Source organism: Athalia rosae, chromosome 3, assembly GCF_917208135.1.
Source record: "Athalia rosae chromosome 3, iyAthRosa1.1, whole genome shotgun sequence".
NCBI lineage: Eukaryota > Metazoa > Arthropoda > Insecta > Hymenoptera > Athaliidae > Athalia > Athalia rosae.
The window spans coordinates 6,771,852-6,798,820 of NC_064028.1; the positions used below are offsets into that span (position 1 = coordinate 6,771,852).

Here is a 26,969-nt window from a genome sequence, read left to right on the forward strand (position 1 = left end):
CCTTGCAAATACAGGATTATATACATGATATTGTACATTATGTCAAAACACAAAAGCCGGGATCTGGGTAAGCTCATCTAAAAATTGAGTCTCGTCGATTCCGATGGCTAAATACCGGAGCGACGAGCTAGTTTCTAGCCGAGTTGGCAAGTATTTGCACTAGGGCAAGGCAACGCATAAACATCCAAGAAAATCTCAACTATATAATACGTACTGTTCTCAAATCCGACAATTATTCGCAACATCACGTGCCTAGACCGTCCGTTGTTCCATTTGCAAAAACTTACAGTAGCGCTAAGAGTTAGACAGTTACACGAACTCCGAAACATATCCAGATCACGAAACTTCGATATCGTTTCTATTTAATACCGTCGACGGGGAAAGAATGTCGACTCAAAAAAAAAAAAGAAGAAAAAAACAAGACACATTAGAGATACTATGAAAGATCAGCTTTCGAACGAACACTACGTGACTGGAACCGCGAGTGAGTAGACAAAAATCTCGGCGGAAAAAAAAGCACAAAAAAACTAGCAATCAAAATGGCGGTTGAACCGATTCTTCGATGTATTTTATAGCGGGAGCTCAAAGAGGATGAAGAATAAGCTGGAGTAAGCAACGTCTGCGACACATAAAAAGCTAAAGTTGGTATTCGTTTAGCCTGCAGCAGCGGTATAATATAAGCATATGATCGGGTGGCGGTCGTCCGCTATTCAAGAGCCCCAGGAATCCTGTGGGTGTTTGAATAAATCCCGGAGCTTTTTACCGGAGTCGTTACGGGTTTCAAAGGGGGTTTCATGGGATATACGGCACATACGCTAAAGTAGTTAGAGGTTAAACGCCTGAGGCGGTTTCTTCTTTGGCCAGAATTAGAAGCTCGACTTCATAGAATGGATGGATACACAACCGTGCATAGGTATAACAACGTACCATACGCCTGAGATAAAGGAGCTGCCGCTGAATTCGCAACTATGTGGATATATATATATCAACGTTGTTACCGTTCCTCCGGAAAATTTATCCACCCCCCTGTACATATAAACCGAAACTCGGGTTACCACTCACCGGCGCGATACAACGTTCGCTACAACCCACACTCTGATCTTACCCACCCTTAGTCGTGGGCATACTGCAACACACATTCAAAGGATATTAATACATCCGCGAAACAAAACCGAAGCTCGTGAATAAGAACCCTAGGGGCGATGCGCGATCACATTGCAAACGATGATAACGGTGCAGAATTTCGGCTATTCGATAACTCGGTCGGGACTGTACTTCTAATTATTTTTTTTTTCTATGCACACAATACCTATCCCCTGTAACTTTCGTCGGATAATTTTCACTCCCAGCTTCAGCGAATACATCCAGCTAGCAAAACTACATCGCACACGTCAAACGAGCAATTTTTTAATAATCGTGCCCAGAACTTCGATACGAAGTAGACACGGGATCGTTACAACGATATTCGGGACGGATGGAAAAGTGAAACGAGCACGTAGAGGATCCCCTGTGTTCTTGGCGTCCGTGTGAAATACGAGGTAAATTTTTATCACTGCACGTTCTTTGCGACGGTGTGAGATAAATTTATCGCGTCGATGTGTAATCACGTCGCTCCGTGTATATCCGTCGTTTTTACGGACGCGTTGAGATAACAAAGAAGGTGAGTAAAAAATTGTGAAAAATTGTCGAACGCTCGAACGCGCGGCGATAACGGGGATGAAATATCCCCCATGAACCGAAATCGCGTGAGCCATACTCATCTCACGTTCATGCGCGACGACTACAGGTGGATATACTTTTTCATTAGGTGAAATGTTAAACAAACAACATCGACAAACCAATAGGAGTTGCGTTAATAATCGGTAGCGAGTGTACGGGGTGATCAAAAATATAACGCTACGAAAAAGAAAAAAGGGGGTGAAACAACAATGAACATTTATTTCAAGTGCAAACGGGGATGCAGGCAAACAGGCAGTAAGAGGCGGTGATCTCTGAACTCACTGCCACCGGTATGCCGATTTTGTCTCGGAGGGGACTGTCGCGACATACAGTGTTCGCTGTGGTAGCAGAAGAGTCTCCTCGTGAGTTTTCCGGGTGCCCCAAGGGTGCTGGGTCGATTGGGTTTCTGTTGTTCGCTGGCGCAGGGCGCAGTCGAAACCGGCACCACACCGGGTGCCGCGGCACCGGAATTCGGGAGTTTCCCGCTCGGCGATAGCGCGCCATTTGCACTCTGTTCAGTCTTTTCCTTCTTCGGCTCTGCAACAGAAACCGGAAGTTGCGCGTTACGCAACGTCGTTCCACCGCGTTCACGATGGACGCCGACCGAAATTCACCGATCGAGATAATCTCTCGTCATCTCTTTTCCCTCTCCGGATCGTCGTGAGAATCCTTACGGAATATACGTGGCCGCGTCGATCCAGTTTTATTTTTCCTCGCTCTGTCCTACGCCCGTTTGTAAAATATTAACGGGCGAATCTCTCCACCGATCTTTCGAGGAAAACTCTCTCGCACGGAAAACTCTTCGAATCGGCTAGCCGGCCGCGAATCGAAACGGAAAACTAAACCAAAGTCGACGAAAGAATGGTAAATAAATAAATCTGTCTGGTGACTCCCAGGGGTAACGTCCCCCCCGTTTTCTTCCCCCCCTTTAACCGCCACTCTTCATCTCGTCCATCGCCTTTTTTCGCCCGGGCAAAGGCCAGACATTCTGCGGAGCCGTAAGAGTTAAGCCCGTAATAAATAGGGGACTCGCGTTGTCGGTTGGGAAAGGCAATATTGAGTAAAAGGCAACTAGTTATGGGAGAGCAGTTTTCGCGAGCTTATTTCCACGGTGTGTCGCGAATACGAAAAGAAATATCGGGTAGGTCGGCGAACAGCTGAGTGCTCGTAACGCGACTACTATACGTCGACTACGTCGTATCGCCACGAGTAAATACCTGCGGATGAATGACTTGAAATATTATTGGCAGGTTCGCGGTCTCATCGTCTCGTCTCGCGATATCAGATACACGTATTTTTATCGTCTCAGGTCTGCCGATGCGCGCTCCTGACTCGGGGGAATATTTTCGAGCTCGTGCGACGACGGGGTTGATAAAAATTCGGAGTAACGTTTGGATTAAATATTTACTCACGGTGAAAGTGAGAGAGAAATGAGGAGAAAACGTGTTCGAATGGGACGAAAATGAGAACAATAACACTCGCCGAGATAAATTTTAGAAAAACTTTTTTTTCGCCTCGAGAGTGTATTCGCTCGACAAACAAGAATTATTGTCACGCTTTTATTTGACAAATTGCAACGTTCCTTGCGTGCCGCTTGTATATATATGTATATATATACGGTTTGGTTGACAGCCAACGAAATTCCACCAAATTGAAGGTTTCGCGTTTGAAAATGTGGGAACTTTATTATTTTAAAAACATCTGACGCCGCGACGGTGCGGTGGTACATTCCAACCGAAATACGAATTCAACTAGAATTCGAGAAATTCAACACTTGCGAATTAAAGAATTTCAACAATCGTCTCCGTTGTTTCACCGTGAAAACCGCCGTTTTACGTATTATTGAAATTCAAAATTTTCCTCGTAAATTTTGCAAAAAAAAAAACCACACTTTTTTTTCTCTACGTCTGATAAAATAAGGGGAAGTTGAAGTCTCTGTTCTCGATCGAACATCGCCACATCGCCTAAAACGTACTCAGGCTTTCTTTTTCACCGTTCTCAAAATTTCACACCACCCGGACCGCTTTCTCTCGTTTCTCGTCGTGTCGATATTCTAATCACCGAACGTCGCCCGAATTCCGCAGAAGTAAATGCTCCCCGAGCTTTCGAGTACACAATTCATCGAATATAAATATGGAAATATATAGCTCAAGAAATGGTTGCGCAGGAAAGACTTGCCTCGCCACTTGAGGTACACTATGAGGCCCATGTCCGAGGAGGTGTCGTACGGACCAGTAAAATAATTGATGTAAAATAAAATAAAACAAAAATGAAAAATAAAAAAAAAAAATACAAGTTCGATTCAAGCGTAAAATTTCGTTCGTTCCGTCGGGTTTAGTTGCCGATGGTTGACTGCCAGGATATTCGGAAGTCGCCGAATATTAAAATAGAATCCCACGCGCGAGGAAGGCTACGATACCGCAAGCTTCCCGCGTAAAGGAGAATTAATACACGAATCGAAGATCGAGTAGTGTTCCCCGGCGCATGAACGAGAAGATTTTCTTCTACGATTCCCCTCCCACTGGTTCGAACAACGAAAATCTACATAAATTTCATAAAAGGAACGGTCATCGGGTTTTGGAATCTCCTCTGGCGAAGTCAACCGACGCTTTTAAGGGTGGGAAATCGCGCTTTGAGTCACCGCGCCTTTAGTCATCGTAAAACAGCGTGTATGTAGCGAAAAATGATCGTGCAGTGTAAAATAGATGTGGGCGAAGATCTATGTATAGAATTCGGTTGTTCTGGCTCGCCCTTGGAGTAGTTTTCACCGACAGATTCCGCGTAATTTTATTTCGTTTACACATGTGTCTACCGTAGATACGATGTGCGTGGATAAAATAGTCGTGTGCAGTAGGCGTAAACCTCGTGGTCGCGGTGTGACGTAACGATCGGTGACGCGTATCCGATAGAAAAATATACGAAGGAATTGAAAAAAAGCTCGACGGAGCGATAAAAATAAAAGAAAAATAAATAAACGAACCGTGCTAAGAGAAAGATATTCCTTCCGAGCGCATCAATTAATAAATCATCCCGAACTAGCCGTACCTTACTCTTACGTTCGCGTAATTAGTCTCACCTATAGCTACCCGCACATTTCCGTAACTTTTTCCTCTGTAAATTGCAAAGTAATTGCGGTGAAGTAAAAGCTGGAGAATTCAGGTACATTACGAAGCGGTTATTCCCCAGCAGGTGATCGCGAGTGAGTGAAGCACCGAGGCCCAGTGGTAGTGGTGAGTCAGGAGGTAATCCCGTAAAAACCATTTACAGCCCTTTTTCCCTATTCCATGGTTTTTTTTCTCTTTTCTTTAGCTTTTTCATCTTTCTCAGCGCGAAATCTTTCGCCCGTAGGTGATGGGCCGAGTGTATTTAGCCGTAACATCGGCGGGTGAATTTCAACCGTGGAATTGGTTGGCAGTTATCGCGGGATAAGCGAAGGTTGGGGTCACGGATACCGTAAACCGCGAGCTTACGACCGATTAAATTCATACACATCGTACACGTAACGTAATACCATGATTCTCGTGCACCTGAAATAACGCGATCTATATACGCAGACATCGGAACTGACGACCCTATTTTCCCATTATTATTACGACCCACGCCCACATCAACCAACCTTGGGAGAGCTTTCGAACGAGAGGGTTTACTTTCACGAGCTAAATAAATGATCGCGGTCGTTACACGTATGCATAAAACTTTCGCCCCTACTCAAAAATGAACTTAACTCAACTCTCGCACGACGACGGTTGGTCGGAAAAAATCCCATCGTCGTATTTTTCGGCTTTTTCTCTATTTTTTTTTTTTTTTTTGGTTCTTTCTGTTCGCGCGGCGAAGATAACGCGAAATTATTCGAGAATATATGTAAAACATATTTTCGAGCGAACGAGGAACGTGTGCGAAGAACGAAGGGATCCTTCACGTTAAATTCCATTCGCCCTTTCCGCAACGTTCCGAAATTAAAACGGAAGGAATCTCTTCTGTTGATGCCCCAATACCGCAATTTCGGTTGGTTTATTCTATTGTGATATGGTGAGCACCCGTATACGCTCGCGTGTACAACTTTTTTCTACGTATTGTTGAGAGTGATGTCACTTTTTCGTCTGTGACTGATGTATCGGTATAAATAGAAACCGTTGCTGAATTTGTAAACAAAAAAAAGAAAAAAAAAAAAAAAAAAAATAACAAAAACTTCCGGGATGAAAACTTCTATTCAAAGAACATAATTATAACGTATCCACCTCAGCTGTTATTTTCGTTCCACGATTCGACTAGGTTTATACTTTTTATGTTGCAACTGGTCCGCTAACGTCATTCGCCAAATATTTCCATTCGCCGCGACGCGATAATATTTGTTCTAATCATAGCTCGAACGCTACGTATCAACGATGAAATAACTGCATCGATGCGTCCCGCCCCTGGAATTTTCGCGAGTCCCGGAAAAAAATCCAAATCCACGCCGGGAAGCGCTCCAGATGGTCGCTGGATTCTTGTGCGGGAATAAATTCAAGACGGAGGGATGAACCACCCGAAGAGTGGCGGTGAAAAATTATTTTTTTTCTCCCCACTCCGTGTTTCGGGATGTCCAAGTGCCGTTGCGGCACTAAATATTGTTGAAGCGTGGTGGCATGCAATAAGCGTTGTGCGGATAAAACAGTGTGCAGAGAGAGTAGTGGTGCGGCCGCTGCGGTATTACACAGCAATTGTGCGGCATTCGTTGAGTTTAAAGAGTGCTTTTGGTACATAAAAGCGGCAGCAGCAGCAGCAGCAACGGTGGAAGGCGGTTGGCGTACACAGTCCGCGCTACTGTTTCGCTATATTGCGGTATAAAGTAGCAATTCCACAACTGTTTTGAATCCGGCTTTCCCTGAGTCGATAGAGCTCCTGCGGAAATTAATTTCGTACATCTATAGTTTTGCGTATACGTATAACATAGACGTATAACACCGCGGGTACGCCGTGTACATCGGGAAAGGAAAATATCATGTTTCGACTTTTATCTCACCCGCCGCCCCCGCGCCTGTACGGACGCGGGAAAAAATGCAGATTGAAAATTCTATTCTTCTTTACTCTGCCTCGTTTAATTCGAAAAATTCCTCACAGGAGTACGTGTATGTATATGCAAAGCGAAAAGATGACTTCGGGTTACCGAAGAGGCGGCGGAATGATATAGCGGCTAGCCGAGATCGCTGAAAAAAGATGAGGTTCGACAACCCTGCGCCGTGCCTGCCGAGCTTTTTTCGTACCGCCTCGTACACCGCGCCCCCGAATGTCTGCGATGCGGGTCGTTTCCAACTACGTACGATACACGTGTACAGGAGGAACGTTTTTATTTTTTTATACCAGTTTCGTGTCCCGCGATTCCATCACTGGCACGTTCAGCTAGAAATTCAGCTGGTATGCCGATAACGTCATATCGGCGTGTCATTCGTTCGTTTTTAATCCCAAAAAGCTGCTTCGATATTCAAAGAAATGTAGAGGTAACTGGTTACAACGATATCAACTTTTACTCTCAATATTACGAAGTGACTAAAATTCGTTCTCCCATTGGAACGAGAGAAGCTTGCATAAGAAAGGGAGGTATCTTCGAAGGTGGAGGATTATTTAGCGTGGTGCAGACTGCGTTATGTCAGCCGCGCGATCAAAAATTGGTAGAATCGAAAAATAATGGAATTCAACCCTTGCTTAGTTTTACGAGTTTCGAGCGCAGATGGAGCAACGTTTACGCCGGATATCGTCTATAAACCTAATCCAACTTGAAATACCACTTCCAACCCTCAAGACCTCGTTTCATCGGATGTATTAAAGTTTTATCTACGATTATCGCGAACAAACAACCCTCTTCAACTGAACACGAAAAATATTTCAAAAGCAATCAAACGACGAGCAGATCATGTGAGATTGGAATAAAAAGTTCACGAAGCGGAAAATCCGCAGACACGTTATCGTTTATTCCCGATTGCGAGAATACGCGGGTGGATCTTCTGGAAGAGTGGGACGAGGTAGCGTGTGAATTCCAATGAAAACGTTCGCAGGCTGAATTGGATAAAAATTTCGTATGAATCAAAAGAAAACCCATGCATAGCACGTTGGAGAAGAAATTAGCTAGTTACTCTTTGACTCTCTTTCGTTTTTCAGGGACTCGATGCGATGATAATTAAACCTGTGCCAAGGGTAGAACAAACTCCTGTAAAACTTTTATTCCCAGCTCGGCCATCAGCGGCTCACAGAAACAGAAAAGTTGAATGTCGGATGAAAAATGTTTTTAGTCTGAAGAGGATTTCCGACATCATCAGGTCCTTTTCATCGTTAGATTTTTTGCCTACTATTTTCTTTTGCTCCGTACGCCCCTAGCTTTGTAACGAAGACTACCAACTGCACCACGTGCCACTCATTTTTGTCCCCTGCAGACAACGAGTCGCCGGTCCTGACCGTGAAATTAAATTCAAGGCGTATATAATACACCGTAAAAACTTTGAGCTACCTAATTTTCTCGTCTACGTCTAACTCTGTGACTGATTTAATTCATTTTTCTTTATCCTTGCGCCGCAGCGTCGAGGGCGTATTTCTAATTATCGAATATGACAGAACCGTCAACGTATTTCTGGCAGCCCCGTAGCTGATTGTGAGCGAAAAGATTAAATTATATGTGGAACTCAGAGGCTGGCAAGGGTGGCGAGCTTTCGGTCGATACAAAAGCAAAATGTTTTCCCCTCCGGTTTTCCCGAAGACAAAATGAAGGTGACCCTGACCCATTTCCGAGGGCGGGTTCCGACGATTTTTCTCTCCCGCCTTCGCGATTCCCGTAGAGACGCTTTTTCTTTTTCTTTTTTTCTTTTTTTTCTTCTTTTTTTTATACATAAGAGAAAATCTTCGGGCACCTTACCAAATCCATCGCTAAAATATGAGAAGGGATACGAGGGTTCAAAGAAAAACTGGAAGGGGGTAACGCGAGTCGGCGAAAGTGAAACGAGCGTCAGCAGGTCGTTCTTTGTAACGTCGAACAGACGGTGGAGGTTACACGAAGTATGCGGGGTTTCCCACAGCCTCGAAATACAACGGATTATACATATACGTATATATAGCGACATGATTTTACGCGAAAACGATTTCCTCGTGGCTTATCGTTGACCTTTGAAAAGCTCTCGGTTTCCGCAAAGGGTGAGAAGGTGGGCGTTTTCGAAAAAATGAATGAACGAATAAAAATACGAGTCCAAATCATTTGCCCGGTCGATTCGCGACTTCGATCGAATGAACTTTTTTGACGATATCCGAGCGCTCGAATCAGTTTTCATTTTATTTATAAACATTTTTTAGGATTCGTTAATACCCCTCAGGCGTTCCCGATAATATTCATACACGCGTATATTCGGTGAGAGCAAGGGAAATTAATTGACCTTGTTCACGCGCGGTCAAACGATAACGCGGTTTGTAAACGGTTGGAAAAATTGTGAAACAAATAACTCCCATTGTCTCTCATTAGAGCTGGCGTGTGGATTTTGTTCGATGAACCGAAGCAATGCATCGTTCGTCATGTCGTCGATGTCCTTCGAAATTCTTCAACGGATGTCAGGTACAAAACCTAGGTGAAATTTTCTCGAGCTTTGCGCTTTTCGGAGCCCCAGACCGATAACAAAAAAAAAAAAAAAAACCCCTCGCGTGGTGTAACTTGCACACCGCGATGTTTAGCCGAGTGAAAGATACGGCGGTTAACACGAGAGAGAGAGAGAGAGAAAAAGTTTGTGTCACATGTGTCATGTGCGTCGAGGTAGCGGCGCCAGGAAACGGTGTTAAATTTAAACAATCGTCCACAGCGTTGGCGGTTCTTGTAAACATTGCTAATTTTTTTTTTTTTTCTCTTTTTTCACGAATAAAATTTATCGGCTTTTTCAACCCGCGTTGAAAAATTTTATTTCAATTTCTTTCTTTCTCACCAATGTGTAATCCGCGTAGATCGGAAAGAATGTCGATCCGGGAACGAAAGGTCCGAAGGGCACGAAGATTCTCCGGAGACCAATCGGGACGGAATTCTGAATACCTGGAGAGATCGTCGGGTGCCGAAGGGTCGCTGGAATCGGTGTGAAAAGTGGGACGATCCGATTCCCAAGTTTCAAAAGTAGGGCAGCGGACGGTCGATCGCGTCGTCGAGAAATAAAAGTCAAATAAATCCAAATAACTATCTGTTAGCTTGTAGTTTTCTGGCGCCACATCGCGATCGCGGTGATTCATCAATGAGAATCTCGGCCTATTCGTACACCGGCGTCCTTGCGCTTTTTTATTGCCTCGATTCCTACAGCAATTACACCGGACTTTTGGCCAGAAAAAAAAAACACGCGATCTTGTTCATTTGAAAAGAACAGAGAAAAAAAAAAAAAACAAAAAGCTCAAATTCTTCGGGTTGTAAATCGGCGGGACAACATCCGCTCAGCGTTACTATTGCAAAACTTGTTCCGAGTCCGACCATTTCTCTGAAACAATAATCATTGTGCGGGTAATATTTATATTCGCGATATTTTCATACATCCGGGGAAGCGGAAGTTGCGGAGTTTCGCTTGAATTTGTTTGTAAAAAATTTTACGGTCACCTAGTTGATTCCAAAAAACGGAAAAAAACTATACAGACCTATATGATATAGATTGGACGCGGCTATTCGTGTGCAATAACGGTTCAACGATTCGCACTCGTTGGTAAATGATTTGAGTAATAAATGTAATTTTTCCTTTACTCAAAATTATAACTACTGGACTTTCCTGTTGCAGTGCATGAAATTACTTTGACGCATGGCGGGTGGTGGTAAAATCACCGATCATATTTATAGAAGCACGTAATTTGCGTTAACCTTTCTATTAATATTATAAACATCCTGTGGTGTAATTTATGCACGATGATGCGGCATTGTCTGTATAGCGACTGCTGCAGTTGCAGAATATCGAGAAGGAAACAATGCTAGTGCGGGGCAGTAGATCGAAATGCCCCTCACACGAAACGCAAAATTTCACTGCGGGAAAATAAAGCGAACAACTTGCGAAGATGGTAAAAGTAATCCTCCGATATCCCGTGCTATTATCGATATTCAAGGTTTATTCTCTCAGAAATTGAAAGATACTAATCTGTATCGATGTGGGAAGCATCTTCAGAATAGAAGAAGAAGAAGAAAAAAAAAAAAAAAATCGAATTCGTTGATTCGCCTGAGAGTTTGTTTTTTCCTTGAACGATTCGGGGCCCAGAAATAGAAGATTTATTCGCCGCAAAATTTGGGTCAGAACTCGCGATTCCTCGTGTTACATACGTTTTCCGAAAACTGCAGCTACGCAGCCCGGATAGTTGGATGCTGCAGGCATGAGCTGCAAAGTGCATTCGGTGCGACGGTCAAGGATGTGGACGTCGCGGTTGGCAGTTGACGCCAGAGTCGACGACGTTCTGGCAATTCGCCATCTATACAAGAAATGCCCGCGATCTCATCCGCGAAACTTTATAACGCTCGACAACCGCGGCACATCGCAATCGTACATATTTATTTACCGTTACATAACGTGGAAAGTTCGATTTTTTTTTTTTTTTTTCTCTTGTCACCAACGTTCTTAAATTCTGCGCTTCGTATCGACATCCGTCGTTTAGGCGATTGTGGGATTCTACCTGGTTACAAATTGCCAGGTAAGAGCATTATATGTTCAAGCTTTTGATTCCACGATCAAATTCCAAGTTTGTCCATCCAGTACTTGCGAAAGTATACACGCGTACGTTTCAACTGCGAGACCAAGTGACATCGAAAAAGCTCTACATTTCACACAGAGGACTCATCGAGAAGGATCGATTATCGGTGATGAAGAAAAAGCTCGGTACACGACGGACTTTGACGAAAATATAATCGGACATGTGGGTAACACAGAGTTTTGGACGTATCACAAGACATTTGTCGGTAGGCTGAATCATACGGCATTACTTAGCGTACCTCAACCTGCGAAACGTGGCGATTTGCCACGAGAATTTCGAAGGATATTAATAATCGGGGCTTGATTCGAAACCCCTGCATCAATGGAGATGTTAATTTTAGAAATTTTCGCATACCGTGAAATGTGGCTTTGCGATCGTGGATTAGCTGCGACGTTATAAATACAGATTCATTGAAGTTTTGAGGAAAAAGATGCGAGCTTTCAAATTTTTTTCACCGCAGGATGTGACGCCGGGGGCGGGGGAGGGGGGGGAGAGGATGAGCTTAATTGAGGGGGTTGCTCCGAAGAATTGCGAAGGAAGCGGTGTGCGGGTACAGCGATAAATCTTTCGGTCCGCACTATTGAAGAGCCAAGAAATTAATCGAGTCACGTAAACTTCGGCTATACGATCCCCGCGAACTTGAACTTTATGTCGAGGCGCCGCGCGACGCCCCCCCTGAGGTCAACAGCATGTGAATGAGTTTCAGGTGTTGGTACGACGCTTCAACGCTTTTGAATAATTTCAAACTCGCCACCATAAATCTGACTCAATTTCAGAATAGCGGACGAACCCCCATAAATATTAAATATCAAAAGCTCCCGCGTACGCCTCTCATGGAAATTCGCGGTGTAGGCGGATGAAAGGACTCATTGACGCGACGCGGTGATCGATGACAGGGGCGAATGAATGATGATGCGGCGTTCGATTGTGCGCCGATCTTATTTTTTTGATTCGAGGTGCGCTTCGATGATTCGAGTGGATGAATCTCACCTGGGAAGCCCTTCTTGTATCCAGGTGGAAGAAATGCCGCCGGCGGAGTTATTGGCGGAGCAGCGTCCCAGCAGGGTACGACATCGGGCTGCATACCGCATTGCCCGTACCCTGGAAGCTCCAGTCGACGTTGCTGTTTTTCGCATCGTCTTCGCCGGCGGCCACCCGGGGCGAAAGTTTTAACGACAGCCAAAAAACCGACCCCACTCATGTCGCGGCTACGTACTCGATCGATCTACCGATCTTACGATTGTGTCGGTTGTACCGTGCGAATCGAATTCCTAATTGAAATTTATCTACGCGCGTTGTTCGTGGGTTCTAAAATTTCTGAAGCAACATTGCGGGTATCACTTCGATATCGAACATGTTTTTCAACTGTTACTCAACAGCGTGTACAATATTTTTGAAGAGATCCGAGAGAATGGTCGAAAAGAAAAATCTAGAGGCGTGTGAAAATAGGAGAACAAAGAACGGTAGTAACGACGGTTCGATCTTTACTGAGAAGAGCACGTGCAGCGTGAGTAGGGATCGATAATAGATAAAAATCGGTAGCGGATAACCTAGGGGTAGTACGACGGAAACGGTTATTTTCTATTCGATTTATTTTTCTCTAGATTGGTCGCACCAGTTGCGCGGTACTCTGACGGCGACGTTTCTACCAGGGGGTTTTCAGGGTCGTTCGGATATGAGGACCAGACGCTCAGCGTAAGTTTATTTGTTATTCGGACGATACGAGCTTTCTGAAAACGCGGAGTGTTGCGCGTCGCTGTTAAGCGACTCTCTCTGACTGCCGCACCTCGCGTCGCGCTAGACTGATCGTAGAGTGGCTGGAACTACGGCATCGAAACCCACAGCAACCACCACCTTACGGAGGGTTGCGCAGGCGCCTCCGACCCTCCACGTTCCTCTCTCCCTCCCTCTATTTTTCCCCCCGTGCCAGAGGACGAGGACGCAGAGGACGAAGACGGGGGCGAGTAGGGGGGGGAGCCAGGGGACTACATTGCGATCGCGCAACGTTCCCGAGGGCGCGTAAAAGGGGATGCTGAAAGACGCGTGGGCGTACGGGAGCGAAACTATGGTGGGAGTTTGTTTCGCCGCCGTACCCCGGGCAAGGTATGTACGAGGATAGAGCCAGTCGGCCGATCGTTACCGGGGAAATCTTCCTCTCCTCTCCTCTCGCCTCCCCTACCCGCCTCTCGCTCGCTTTCCACCTTGATGGCGCCAACGTTCACGGTCAGAGGACCAGGATACGTGAAGGGCGCGAGGAGGCGGGCCAACCGCCAGGGTTACCCTCGCTCTGCTCCGGCATCCCAATTGCGGAAGCCAGTCGCGATTTACGTACAACGAGAAAGGCTTGAGAGAATTGAAACAAGGGGAGGGCGGGGGGGGGGGTAACAATACCGCGATGCATCGACTGCAGCACAATTTACGCAATCGATTCGCCGAATAAGATCCGTCCGATCAAATATTTACAAGGTTTATAACCGTGGCCGGGAGAAAAAGTAGACGCAATGAGATCTCGTTATCCCCCCGCGATAGAGGAAGGATTGATTTTTGATAGTATAGCCGCGGGGCAACCCGAACCGTTTTTCTTTCCTTGTACATCCAACACATAATCGTGACACGCGACAAGAACGACAGAGTATCGGAAGTTGGTGTTATGAAATTATCGAGAGTCGGGGCGGACGATCGCGTCTGCGGCAGGATACTGATTTTCTTTCACCCTTTTTTCTTGTCTTTCAAAGTACGCAAGGGTGAAAGTTTCACCGGCGCGGCGGACGGAAGATCGCTGTCAGAACGAGGGGCTTTCTTCATCGCCGTTCATGGTCTCGGATCAAAACGCTTAACTTCCCGAGAATCGCTATGAGGGGAACGTCGCGACGGCGCTAAGAGAAATAAAAGAACGGAAGAGTAGGAAGGAAGAAAAAAAACAAACGAGGTAAAAAAGTACACAAAGAAAATGCGAATTCTATAGACAGAGATCCCCGGGAGGCGAGCGTGTCTTTTCTACGTGATTGGCAATTTATATATAAACGGAACGAAACCGGCTTAGAAAAGGACTCGGAACTCGTTGAGAATTTTTACCGATCCTCTACTCCCCGCAGATGCAAGGGTCGCCGAAAAGGTTATCCAACACGAGATTCTGTAGCTCCCTCGTCGCGTACATTCGAAGCTTTTTTCCAAATTTTTTTTTTTTTGCTTTCTTCGAATTTTGTTTTCATATTTTTATAACGCTACGCGTCCTCTCGAGGGGCGCGAGAGATAAAACAATGTTTAACCGCAACACGGCCATTTCTAACTCGGTAAATAGTCCTACGAGATTCGAACTCGCGGATAAAATGAAAGTTTTCCCCCTTCGTCGGTTACGCCGTCGCGACAACCGGTTTATTCGATCGAACGTAATTCGGGGATTATAAGAACCGATCGTCAAAGATTGACGAATCGAGTCTCGCGTTTCGATGAAATATTCTCCGTCAAATTGTACCGGCTGCGAACGCGGCCATTCGAAATTACTGCTAATATTTGATCGGCCCGTACGTAACGCAGAGTTCGAGGATTTCCCAAGCGAGCGAAAGGATTAGAAATAGCAAGCGGGTTTCGCGTGTACGGTATACACGATACGTCAGAATCCGCAGGCGTCGTTGTTCAGTTCGGTCCGCTTTACCGCTGGCTCTACCCTAGTCATGAATGAACGAATAACCAACGAACAGCGTGGCGCAGCGGTATTCTAGATGAATGAAGTGACGCTAGACTTCGGTGTGGGAAACCGGGCGTCGTCGTCGTCGTCGTCGTCGTCGTGACGTTGGCGCTCAACCGTTTCCACGCGAACCAACGCGGCACTGGGACGGATACACGCTTCGGTCGAAAATAAAAGTCGCCTAAGAAAAACGCGAAATGAATATTCACGCGTACGCACCCCGCGTACGCGACGCAGTCGTTAACCTTCTCCCAGCGAATTTCAGCGGCTCAACAGTCGAGCGGACTCCGCCCTGTAATTGACTCTCCGAAAAATCGCTTAAGGAAGACCAAATACCGCAGCGACTTTTTCCGAACCCCCCTTTTTTTTTTACCCCTCCAATTACCGCACGACTAATTTCCTACCCCTACCGCGTAAAATCAACATCGGCCGAATCCAACGGATACCTCCAGCGCGACCGCGCGACCGGAGCTGGCGGGAGGGAGGGAATCCATCGGTTTCCGCAGACCTCGATAATTGGGTTTGCTCGAAACGCTTGAACGGGTTCCGATGTGGATCCCGCGCAAAAGTAACCAGAAAAGAGAGAACAAACAAAAATAGAAACGCGTACATCCCCCCCCCCCCCCCACGTACCTAACGTACCACCTCAAAGCTCGCGAAGTTCGCCTCGCTTTTTCCCGAGCAAAGTTACCTCCCTTTGTCCGTCCGCGAGTCGACGCGAGGCTTGGCAAGGGGTTGAGGGTTTCGGAGTAGGGGAGTTTCGGCGAGGGAGTCGGTCCGAAATCGATGCGCGAAGCTCCCGTTAGGAAGTTCTGGGAACGGTGAGAGACGTTGGAACGGAATACGTGGGACGACAGTCGAGGCGCAGGATGCATGAAAATCGGAAAGAGGTCAAGGTCTCGAGCGAGGCGGCCCTCCGACACTTCCCGGTGTAACCACCTCCGCCACGGCGGTTCGGCTCCTCGCCAAATGTTTACACTCGGTCACCCTTGGAGACGCGTCTTATCCCCCCGCCCCCTTCTCTGACCCTCAAAACTTCTTTCTCGCCCCTTCCAGGCGCCCCGGAGCTCCTGGGGTATACCCAGCAGCTGTAACGTTGCGTCCCACCGTCGTTCGCTACGCTCTCCCGTTTAAACGTCCTCGAGTCTATCGACGAGCTCCACTGTCCCAGACATCGATACACTTCGCGGATAAGATGTCTTGCCGAGATATACCTTTATCGGATTGAAAAAAAAAAAAGAAAAACGAAAAAAGAAGACGAAAAACTTAAAGAAAAGATGGAAAAAACTTGTAACAATTTTTCTTCGTCACGCTCAAAAGATTCCCGAGGGATTCACGACCGGCGTTACGTTCTATCCGTGTAACAAGTTGTGTATTATAATTGCAATTAGGTGGCGACAAGGAGATGTTCCACGCCAATTAACGGTTTATGCGTGTAAACCGAACATACAGCATACCGCATGAGGACAAATAGGCGAGACAACGACGAGACTTCGGTAATTTCGGTCTCAAGATTAGCTGGTGCGAATATCGTAGTAATGTACGGTGAGGAGAGTCCCGGACTAAATTTCGCGATGTTTCAAAGATTCATAACGCGAGGCGAATGCGGCTGAAATTTCCAAATCGCATTCGTACCGCGGTATACGATTTGGGAAGTCCGTGGGGCTTTCGTTGAATAGCGTGTCGCGCGACTGAAAGGAGGTGCTTCTCGAATCGGGGGAATCGTTCGTTTTTGCATCGTTTGTTTCGAGGGGTGAAATTCGTCAGTTCTTTTACGAAGGCGAAGGTGAAGCCGAAGTCGAGGGGGACGGAAGCAGGTAACGAGGAACGAACATAAGGTACGCACACACGAGGTGCGTGTCTACATATCCGAGAGCGCGAGTCAAATATAAATTTGGTCGTAGGTGCAATCTTAACAAAGCGAGCGAGCCGACAGGAGCGTTCAATATTTGCGTAATTACACGAGCTACCTACATCTTTCGCCCACACCGCGGTACGCGTAATGGAATTGCCGAGCACTCGACTCGCCGTAATGTAAACCGTCGACTCCGCCAATTTTTACCGAGAAATCGATCCGGCGCCAAGCTGTCGATTCGTCGAAGACTATTTTTTTTTTTCATACAGTTCTTAAAAATCCTTCCTTCCTTCCTAACGTACACATCTCTGGTGCGACGTAGGATTCCCGGTGATCACGCGTTAAACGCACTCGCGCAGGAACGTTTCGCGTGATAATTCCCCCCGGTTGGCCAAGGAAACCTGGTGAGAATTGTAAAGCCGCGCTTACAATTAGTTCGCGTGTTCGCGAAACTGACCTGGGTCATTTAACAGTCGTGGGCCGTTACACGTACCCTACGTTCCCTACCGTAAATTCATTATTCCATAGCCGTGCACTCGGCACGTACCGCGAGGGGGGGGGGGGGAGGGGGGTAACCTACCACCTTGCATAAATATAATACCTGTACCAGGCACAAATTACGTAGAAAGCTTTCCGTTTCCCTTACCACCTCATATTTACAACTGCTTAAAGATTTATGCAACGGGCATGGATGTATTCGGGCGCCACGAGCTAATTCTCTCTAAATAAATCGTAGCGGTTCAATCTTCCAATTTTCGGAACGTCGCGACGGGAATTTCGATGAGCAATTATCGCTCGCGGTTCGAAGAGAGGTCTACAAGGTACATCTCTTCGTCCGGTTCTCCCGACACGTCGGTCTCCTCGTCGGAAACAAAGAAATGATACAGGTTTCGTGACGTTGGTGGTGCCTCGTCGAACGAACATCTGCGTTCCAGTGGAATTCTAAAATAGTTTGTGCGAAAGTTTATTTAGAAAATACATTTCTCCTATGCCGTTTTCCGCGCGTTCGCTTCAGAACGAATGAACGTTGGATATTGATGTGAGGAAAAAACGAAGAAGAGCGCGAGCAACGAATGAAAGGAAGAATATAAAAATGTTCTTCAAATGACCGACGAATAAATCACACTCGATGACCCAATAAAAAATCACCATGTGTACGAGTAGAGAAATTAATTCGAAGTTGATTTCTCAGGTGCTCAGCTGCTGCGTTTAGAGTTGAGAGAACGAGAGCAAGTGGAAAAACTGAATAAAGAAATGAAAAAAGCTGCAGCTACACTTTGAGGAAAAAAGGTAACACGGATTAAAATTAATAGTCCACTCGAGGTAAGACGAAGAAAAACGCCGCTGGAAGTAAGACTAAAAAATCCGGTAACTCTGAGGTCGCGATTCGAGCCGCGGAAAAATGTTGAAAAATACGGAAATTTTCACGAATCGTCTTGGATTTCAATCCGGGAAATTAGCGGCACACGAATCACCCTACTTCTCTTCCATCCACCTTTGTGCTACGGAGTCCCTGTAAAAATATGGCAATTTTTCAGCCGTCAAAACATCCGCAAATTTTCGACTCGCCGTGAACGGAAAAGCTTGGGAGAAAAATAAAAAAAAAAAAAAACATCGTCGCAAATAAACGAATGAGCTTGAATTCGGCCATATTTTTTTCGGCGAATACCTTCCGAGCAACGAGCGGTAAGAAATGTGGTCCGACGATGTTATTTCGAATAACACACGGCGACAAGATAATCCCATAAACGATGGGGTCAAAAACAACACCACGTTGTATAGATTCGGGCGAACATCGCCGACATACATTACGCAATTACTATAAAACCGTGTAACATCGGGAGAACATCGGCGTACGTGACTCTAATAAGAATGAATTTATCTCACCGTAATGCTGTTCCAGATTTACAAGCCTTTCGATAAATTGTGTCTGTTGCTTACCTGAAACAAAAAGGTGAAAAAAAAAGATTTAAAATACGGTGAATAATTTTATCTTCGGCAAAAAGAACGACAACATTTTTAATTCTCGTACGAGCTTGAATTATTGTAATTCGTATCATTGGATTGTAAACCGGGCGAAATCGTCGAGTCGCGGGGCCAGAATTCGAGCACTTCGCACATCTCGGTGCCGATAGCTATTCGCGTAGGAATATAGGGAGAGAAATTTCGGTTTGAGAAATTTAATCCGGATCCAAGATTTCAGAAGTCGTTCGCCAGTTTCGGGAAGAGCTATGAGATCAATTAAGGTAGTTTTGCGTGGGTGAAATTGGGTGCTTTAGGCCCGTTACAAAATATGGGCAATATCGCGGGTTGCTTTAAATTTCAATTAGCTGTTCCCTTTTTCCTCAATGCTCGAGTTCTACCGGTTTCTGGACGTTGCGCGAAACTGTATGAAATTGTAAAAAGAAAAAATATGTATAAAAATGTATACGAACGCGTACGGAGGAAAAAAAAAAAAACTGTATAAAAGACACGTTGAAGAGTATCACGAGTACCACAAAGTGAAACTCTCGAGTGTCTCGAACGAGTTCACGTTTCTCGCCTCTGCAAATTCTCTTCGTTGCCTCTCAAGACCACGAATGACTTTTGCAGCGGCGGAAAAGGCAATAAAAAAAAAAAGGTGGGCGACTCTTCTTTTTATTATTTTAGGGTTCATCAGTATTTCGCTCCAGGTAAAACTGCTTCGGAGGTATTCCCCGGGGGAGGTCTTCTATTATGTCGTCCCAAGAAAGTGGGCACATAAGATATATACACCTCTGGCAAAAGTATAAGCCAAAGAATAGCTGAGACTCGGACGTCTATCTGGGGTGAAAGGATCTCTTTGTAAAGTGCAAACGCAGTCTAGGGGATCACGTACTCCGTGGGTACGTCAGACGACGTTGGCTCTCACCGCGCACATAAGGTGTAAGCGTCGGGCTCTCGCACCTCTCTTAAAACTTCATTTCGCCGCGGAGGTGACGATTGTGAGTTTCGAACGAGATCGAAGTATACGCGAGACGGTAGGCGACACCTAATTGGATATTTGCGACGAGGAGCGCAGAGATGCGCGGTAATAAGAAATCACGAGCGACGCTGATTTCCTCGTCATTACTCGGTTCCGTCGTCGATCCCAATAGGAATAACGAAACGCGAAAGACGACGGAATGGAGGGGAGATTCGTTCGTGCGCGGAATAAATTATCGCTCCAGACACACGGGAGGACTCAAACCTCAACCTGACGCAACGAAGAAATTCTGACCATCATTCACACTGTTGAAAAATATAATTAGATCGTTGTTCAACGATTTCACCCTGTGATACTACGGGACGCGACGTCCGTCCGCGATGGGTAGCTCATGAAAGTTTGAACGTCGTCGCGACGGAAACTTAACTTTCGCTTCCTCGCAACCGCTGCTGAGGACGTTACAAGGACGTCCCTGAGACTAAAAGAGAGATAGAATTCGAGAATACCACCTAAGCTGAAAATCGTTAGACGGGATCCCCTGCTGCAGCGCATTAAAAGCGCTGCTCGAGAAGTCTGTCTCCTGGGGTCGGTAGCGGTAACGGTACTTGAAATCTCTTTAATGAAACTCTTTGACTTCTGGGGTACCGTGTGCTGCGACGGGCTAGAGCGAGGAGTATAATATAACCTGCAGCTTTATCAGCTGGGCGTGCATATTGCAACGGGGACTGTGGGAAAACGCAAAATCTACCCGACGCAACGTTAGAAAATTACACCGTCGACACGTCAAAAGTTCTTGTGTACGGGCTTTCATCTGGCTCGCCCTACGGTGCGACGCGAAGATCGTCCGCCAGGTATCAACGGATAACCGGATCCCCGAATTCGTTTAACGAAACATCCGCGAACTTCCGGAATTGAAGGGGACGACGCTAATTGTTCCCACACACGGATGTGTGCAGTCTCCGTCTCCCGATTGCAGTCCCGTGTCGTAAACGAGCCTCGAGGGCGTTACGACCCTCCCCGCTGGTGATGGGTGATTAAGCGAATGTGTGTTTCCGTGTACGTGAGACGACGTCCTTGAAATGGAAATATCCACAACGTGCGTCCCCCGTTTCGTCACGTGACGCTCACATTCCCGGTATTCCTCTGCAATCCTGTTACGGTTCCTGCGCTATTTTGAACGAAACTCCTGCAAAATCGCATCAAAGGTTGGTGCAGGGCTACGGAGTGCGCGTGTACGCACGATCTGGTTTTCCGCGGACGACTCCGAAGTAGAATCACGTAATGAGGTATCAGGGTATGAAATTTCACGAGAACGTATTAAGCGCGTGATCCGAGGATTTCCATAATTACCGAACACCACGTATGGTAATGCCGTCCCTTAAGGTACGTTCGTATATCCGTTTTGATAAACAGACGGTACGGGGGCCGAGCTGTTAGGTATAACTGGTTTCGTAATTTAGGGATGCTGTTTCTGGTGTAACCTTGGTAGTTACGAAGACAGAAGGTTCCTACGGAGGAAACCTTTGACATTAATCTCGGTTGGGCTCAGAGAACGGATAGGGAAATGGCGAACAATTTATGCTGATTGTCGAGCGGCGAGCGATACCACCGACCTAGACAGCTGTAGCTGATGAGGAATCTCACGTGCTCATCGACCACCTACGTTATTCAATTAGTTACGTAATGCGTCGGGCTTCCGTACTCGCGGTCCACGAGTGATCGCCGGTATACGATATGAGAGAAACGATCGCCGTACCGGAAGAAAGTCGAGAGAATCCACGTCGACGGGGATCATCGTATCCAAGGATCGGATCGGCCGTGTTTTTTCTAATAAAATTTCAATTTCTCGGCTAAGACCGAGGGCAGGGGGTTTGTCAACGGCGAGGCGATGGAAAATCCGCCCACGATGAGTCGCCCGCCTGCTTTCGGAGGAGCTAATAATGTAAATTTTTCGCAGAGCACCAGCTGATGGGATTTTCCCATTTATATTCACCCCATGGAGTGACCAGAGCCTCTCGCTTCTCCGTACTTTTTTTTTCTCATTTTTTTTTTTATTTTTTTTTTAATAAATATACTTTCCTTTTCCTTTCGCCTTTCCCTCTTTCGCTTTTTTATTACATCCGCATTAAGAAAATTGTTTACAGCCAGCAAGGTCACCCCGAAGGCAACAACTTTAATGGCATTTTCTCATTTTCATTCACCTTTGAGGAACCCCACGCCTCAGTTACGGTAATTCTTTCATGTTTTTATACTTGTTTTTCATTTCGTGCAATTTTTTTTTTTGTTTTTTCTTAACATTTCTCATTACTCTCGGACCGCGGCGGCAGCGTCTCAGGGAAATAAAAGCGTCCGTTGAAGTCAAATTTCATTTCCGGATCGGTACCGGATCACCGTCAAAGGGAATAAACGAACTTACGCGCTAGAACGATATTATCGGCGTACACACGGATGAAAAACGCGACCAGCTGTTGTTGCTTTCGGCAGTGAAGCAAGATTACAAGAATTTTCAAGGGTTATCAAAGAATTTTCGCTCCATTTTAGCCGAGGATCTTTTGCACGTGACACGTGTGCAGTGCATGAAAAATAAAAGGAAAACGAAATATGCGGTAACCCGAAAACCTTGGAAAATGTTTACCTCCTCGTACTTAAATACTTGAGCAAGCTACTGGCGCGGCTCACCTAGGTAGGGAAAATTCTATGAAATTAATTGAAATTCCTTTGACTCTTAATGAACGCGTACGCTGAACATGAACGAGAGCTGCTTGTCATCGGATATATAAAATGAAGTTATTCGTTTTGAGTCTTGAAATGAAATCGAGAATAAAATACAACGCGGCTCGATTCAACCTCTGACCTTGACCTCCGATCGGAGGTGGCTCGGGCGACACCCACGATTCTCACGAATATTCACTTCGCTACTGATACAGATATAATATACATTCAGCTGCGTTCGTTCGATGTACATTTCTCGATAACGCGAATCTAAAACCACGATACACGATACATTTGTCAAAGTCATCTTATTCACATCTAACTCCGAAACGGGTTCGATGAGGTGCAGGTGACGTTGGCGTCGCCATTAACAAAACTTATTACGTAAATCGAGTTTTCTTCTTTCAATTTTACGCGTGCTTCTGTTCCTATTTATTTCCGCGTAGCTCGCTGTACGTCGTCGGTCTGAAAATTAATGGCGTAGGTAGGTACTCGGCTTTTGAAATAGTGTGGGTCGATTGAAACTCGAAGAAAATCCACCCACCCAGTTGTCGAGTACACATGTATAATACGAAGTCACGTATACGGGGAGTTGTACAATTTGCATTCACCCGTAAAATCACCACCGATTATTGTTAAATTTCGAAACGACAAAAAAAAAAAAAAAAAGATTGATAAATGTGGAAAGAAGAAGAACCCCGCCTCGACTCGTACCGTCCGCTGTACGTTCGCCGAAACCGTGAGGGGCGACCCTAATTTCGGAAAAAGGCAGCGCGGAATTTCTCCAGAGGCTCGCTCGCCCGTGCTTCAATTTGCTTCTGATTCATAACCCCCGTTGATTGTTATTAAACACCAAAGCGTGAGAACGTATAGAATAGTCGAGACGCGGAATCGCACTGGATATAAAACACACAGTCGAAAGACCGGCCGGAGGACGCTGCTTGGAGAATTTTATTTCACCCCGCGCCTGTACCGCGCGCACCGCCGTTTCGAAACCCCGTGGAATCTTCGTGAGATTTTTGATTATCCAACCGCATGAGCGAAAAAACTTGATTCAGAAACTCAGCTGGGAAGCTTGAGATGAAAAAGTAAATCGTAAGTCGGGTCAGCGCGCCAACCCCGTCCAGAATGAGAGACTGAACTTTTTTGTTCCCCCGTTTTTTCGATCCTTTTTTTTTTTTTTTTTTTTTTCGGTCCGCTAAATCAAACCAACTGTTAACGACAAGGAAAATAAATGCAGTTCACTTGGCGGTGGACTGTCGGCGATAGAAATTCCAGAAATTCGCCGGCGACACTGAGATTAGGCTCATGAATGACCGGTGTTTACCTTGCAACGTCTGCGTTCCTCGCATATCTGCGCGAGACTTTGGAGAACCGGAGGGGGGGGGGGGGGGAGATAAAATGGAAAAATAAAAACGACCAGAGGAAAAGTGCGGGTAGTCGCTGTCGGTGAAAATGCGAAAACACTATAATTTAAATGGGCTCACAATTTCGGCGAGGTTTCGCAGCTGACGCGGCGCGAATACCGCTGGAATATTTGACGGCAGAATTTCGCTCGCGTGTGCGGGTACACGTACGTATTGTTAGTAGGAAAAGCGTTAATTCGAAACTCGTAACGACGAACCGGGCTCCAAGCTTTAACTGAATTTTGGCTTCGCTCCCACCCCTTGGTAAGAATCTCACGGAAATCTCGAGACCTTGTTCACTTATTTTCCTTTCATCAAAATCCTACGCACACGAAACGAATACTTTGACCGAAAATTCACTCGAACTAAACGAGGACTGACACAAAAAACCGGTATAAAATGAATCGAGGGGATTCGGAAACCGTTGAAAATAATTGATCGGTCAAAAGTTGTCTGTAGCGTGCGATAACTCGAAAAGCGGAGAATGATTTCGGTACAGACATGGTTTTGAGTGGATGCGAAAATTGATGGCACGCCGCTGGGTGCACGGTATTCTGGTTTTCATTGTAAACTGGTATGATGTAGTTAGGCGATGGAATATTCGAATCGAATCGTGTTTCTATATCCGTAAATTTTCAGTAATGTAACACCGGGCTGCACGGAATCACGGCGCTCGTACGGGACGGTGTGCGGGGATTATTGTATTTTTCGGGTTCGGTGTAGGAAGGCTGGGTGGGTGGTGCGATACGGCGTGACGGAAATTCGGGCTTGTTGTTATTGACCATAATTTCGGCAAGTTTTTTTCGCGGTATTATCGTCGATTGCCATCAATCATTCGAAACCGCTCAATCTAATTCCATACAAGTTACGTTCCCGCTCTCTTTTGGGGGAAGCGACGCGTGCCGCGTTTCGTGTTGCGAGCGTCTCTATGGCGTACAGCCGTCGCGGATGTCTCGGATCGGACCCCCGGCACGTCAAGCGGTAGGGGAAATGGGAAAACTCTGTCGACGGCTTGTCGAAATTCAGGTGAATAGGGTCTGACGGCAACTGAAAATATGCTGTAATCATTTTTTCTCAAATTCAATCTATCCCGATCAATGTCATACCTTATACGCCGCGTAACGGTTCATCGGATCGCTTTTCGAAAGAGTGAGATAAAGAAAAGAGAAAAAAAAAAAAAAAACTTTCTCGTTTTCTTATCGCCGAATTCGTACGCACGATCGATCGAAAATTTTTCGAACAACTGCGCGCCGGTAAAATCCGGATTCCATTTCATTCAAGAATTCGAATACCTCGGCCCGACATCCCGGGGGACTTTGCAAATTGCTATGCAACGTCTGCCACGCGCGGTTCCGCTACCTTTGCAAACATTTCTGATTAAACTCTACCCTTCCGTGACGTAGTCGTGTAGTTCTTGTTGCAGTTTTAACTGAAGAAAACTCACGTGTATACTAGATCACTTTTAACTGGATCTGTTGCTGCAGATTTTGCATCACCGACCGGAGTTCCCTGGAAGCTCCGAGAACGCTATCGTATAGGCACATACGAATCTCGCGAAACTTGTTGAAAACGTAAAAAAAATACGTACGAAAATGTGTAGAGTCTTTGGTTTTTGACGGTGCGACAACCGTGCGTGTGAATTATTGTTGTATTACACATGAATACCGGGTAGAACGTCTGTCGCATAATATATAAATTCGTCACCACGACTTATTTCTCGATTTTGCAGCAGGTGAAGTCTGCAGACTTCCACGCTAACGATTTCTTCCATTTTTTGCGCCCCGACGGAATATCCCGTCGACCAAAACTGACGTATATAAGCCGATATTCTGGCGTACGGCTTACTCGATATTAGAGAATTTCTTGACTTACAAGCTTGTGAAAAAAGATTCGGCAAAATCTTTCGAGCGACGCATAAAAAGAGAAAGTCACCGAAATACCTCGGGGAACCGATGATGGCTTACACGTGCACGAGAGCGATCCCGCGCACATGAGAAAAAAAAAACACTCATTCTTCAACTCGCGCGGTACATATCGAAAATTGACTCTGAATTTTTTCTCGCAGGATATCGAAACGCGCGGGTAGCTCGCTGCGGGAAAAAAGTTGCCGTCCGTTTAATCAAAGCGATAATTATCCGACCTATCGATCAACAAATCAGAAAACGCGTTGCAGCGATGCGCTCGGGTAACTCGAACGGTAACAATAAAGTACGTAACGTGTAGGTGCGGGGGGGGGGGGGGGGGGCGGCTGGGATAGGTGCAGCACTAGAAACAACAGAATACGGTTGCAATTAAACGGGGGAATACGGTATACCCATGCATGACGTACGTTTGCAGGCCACTCTCCTCAATTATTGACGAACGTAAATAGATACAGGTAGATCGGCACCATCGCGCAACAGTCGGAGAAGGGATAAATACGGCGCGGAGCCGTTTGAGGGATTCGAATATTGATTTTTCAGAATCATCCGATTGACTATCGGACCGTAGCAGACCGACGAAACGAGGATTCTGCGGCAGCGGCTCTCCCGAACGGCCCCCGGACACACGCTGGTCGCGCTGTCGCCAAACTAAAGCGCCAACGTGCGAACTTCAAATATTTCATCCGATTTTAAGCTGAAATATTGAACTCCGTCGAAATCCGCGAACGTACTTGAACTTTCGTCCCACAAAATAACCTCAGCTCAGAGATGAGAATTTGGGGAAACCGATGGAGTCGAAAAAGATGAAGATTGCACGCCGTATCATTTTCATATCCTGCGCTAGAACGACCCTGACGATCTTCGGGATTCCTCGTTCATGATATACCCGCGGGAAGCTAGGTATCGTCACGGAAAATATTTTGCACGGTTATCATACTGCAGTCCGCGCTTCTTTACTTTTAGTCAGCTCACTGAGCACGCGAAAAATGTGAAGAAAACTTATTTTTTTCAC

At 46.0% G+C, this 26,969-nt stretch overlaps 1 protein-coding gene across 8 annotated transcripts in view; it reads right to left on the reverse strand.

Moving 5' to 3' along the window:
- The window catches only part of LOC105687713 (phosphatase and actin regulator 2-like), a 137,420-nt gene that overhangs the window by 10,044 nt on the left and 100,407 nt on the right, over positions 1–26,969 (reverse strand). For 6 of the 8 annotated variants that reach the window (XM_048652888.1, XM_048652891.1, XM_048652890.1 and 3 more), the window contains one exon: positions 2,002–2,256. The exons of 1 other annotated variant lie outside the window; for it this stretch is intronic. In XM_048652888.1, the coding sequence (XP_048508845.1) occupies positions 2,002–2,256 (255 nt within the window). The remainder of the gene's footprint in view (positions 1–2,001; positions 2,257–26,969) is intronic. One more of the 8 variants, XM_048652887.1, reaches the window with a different exon arrangement.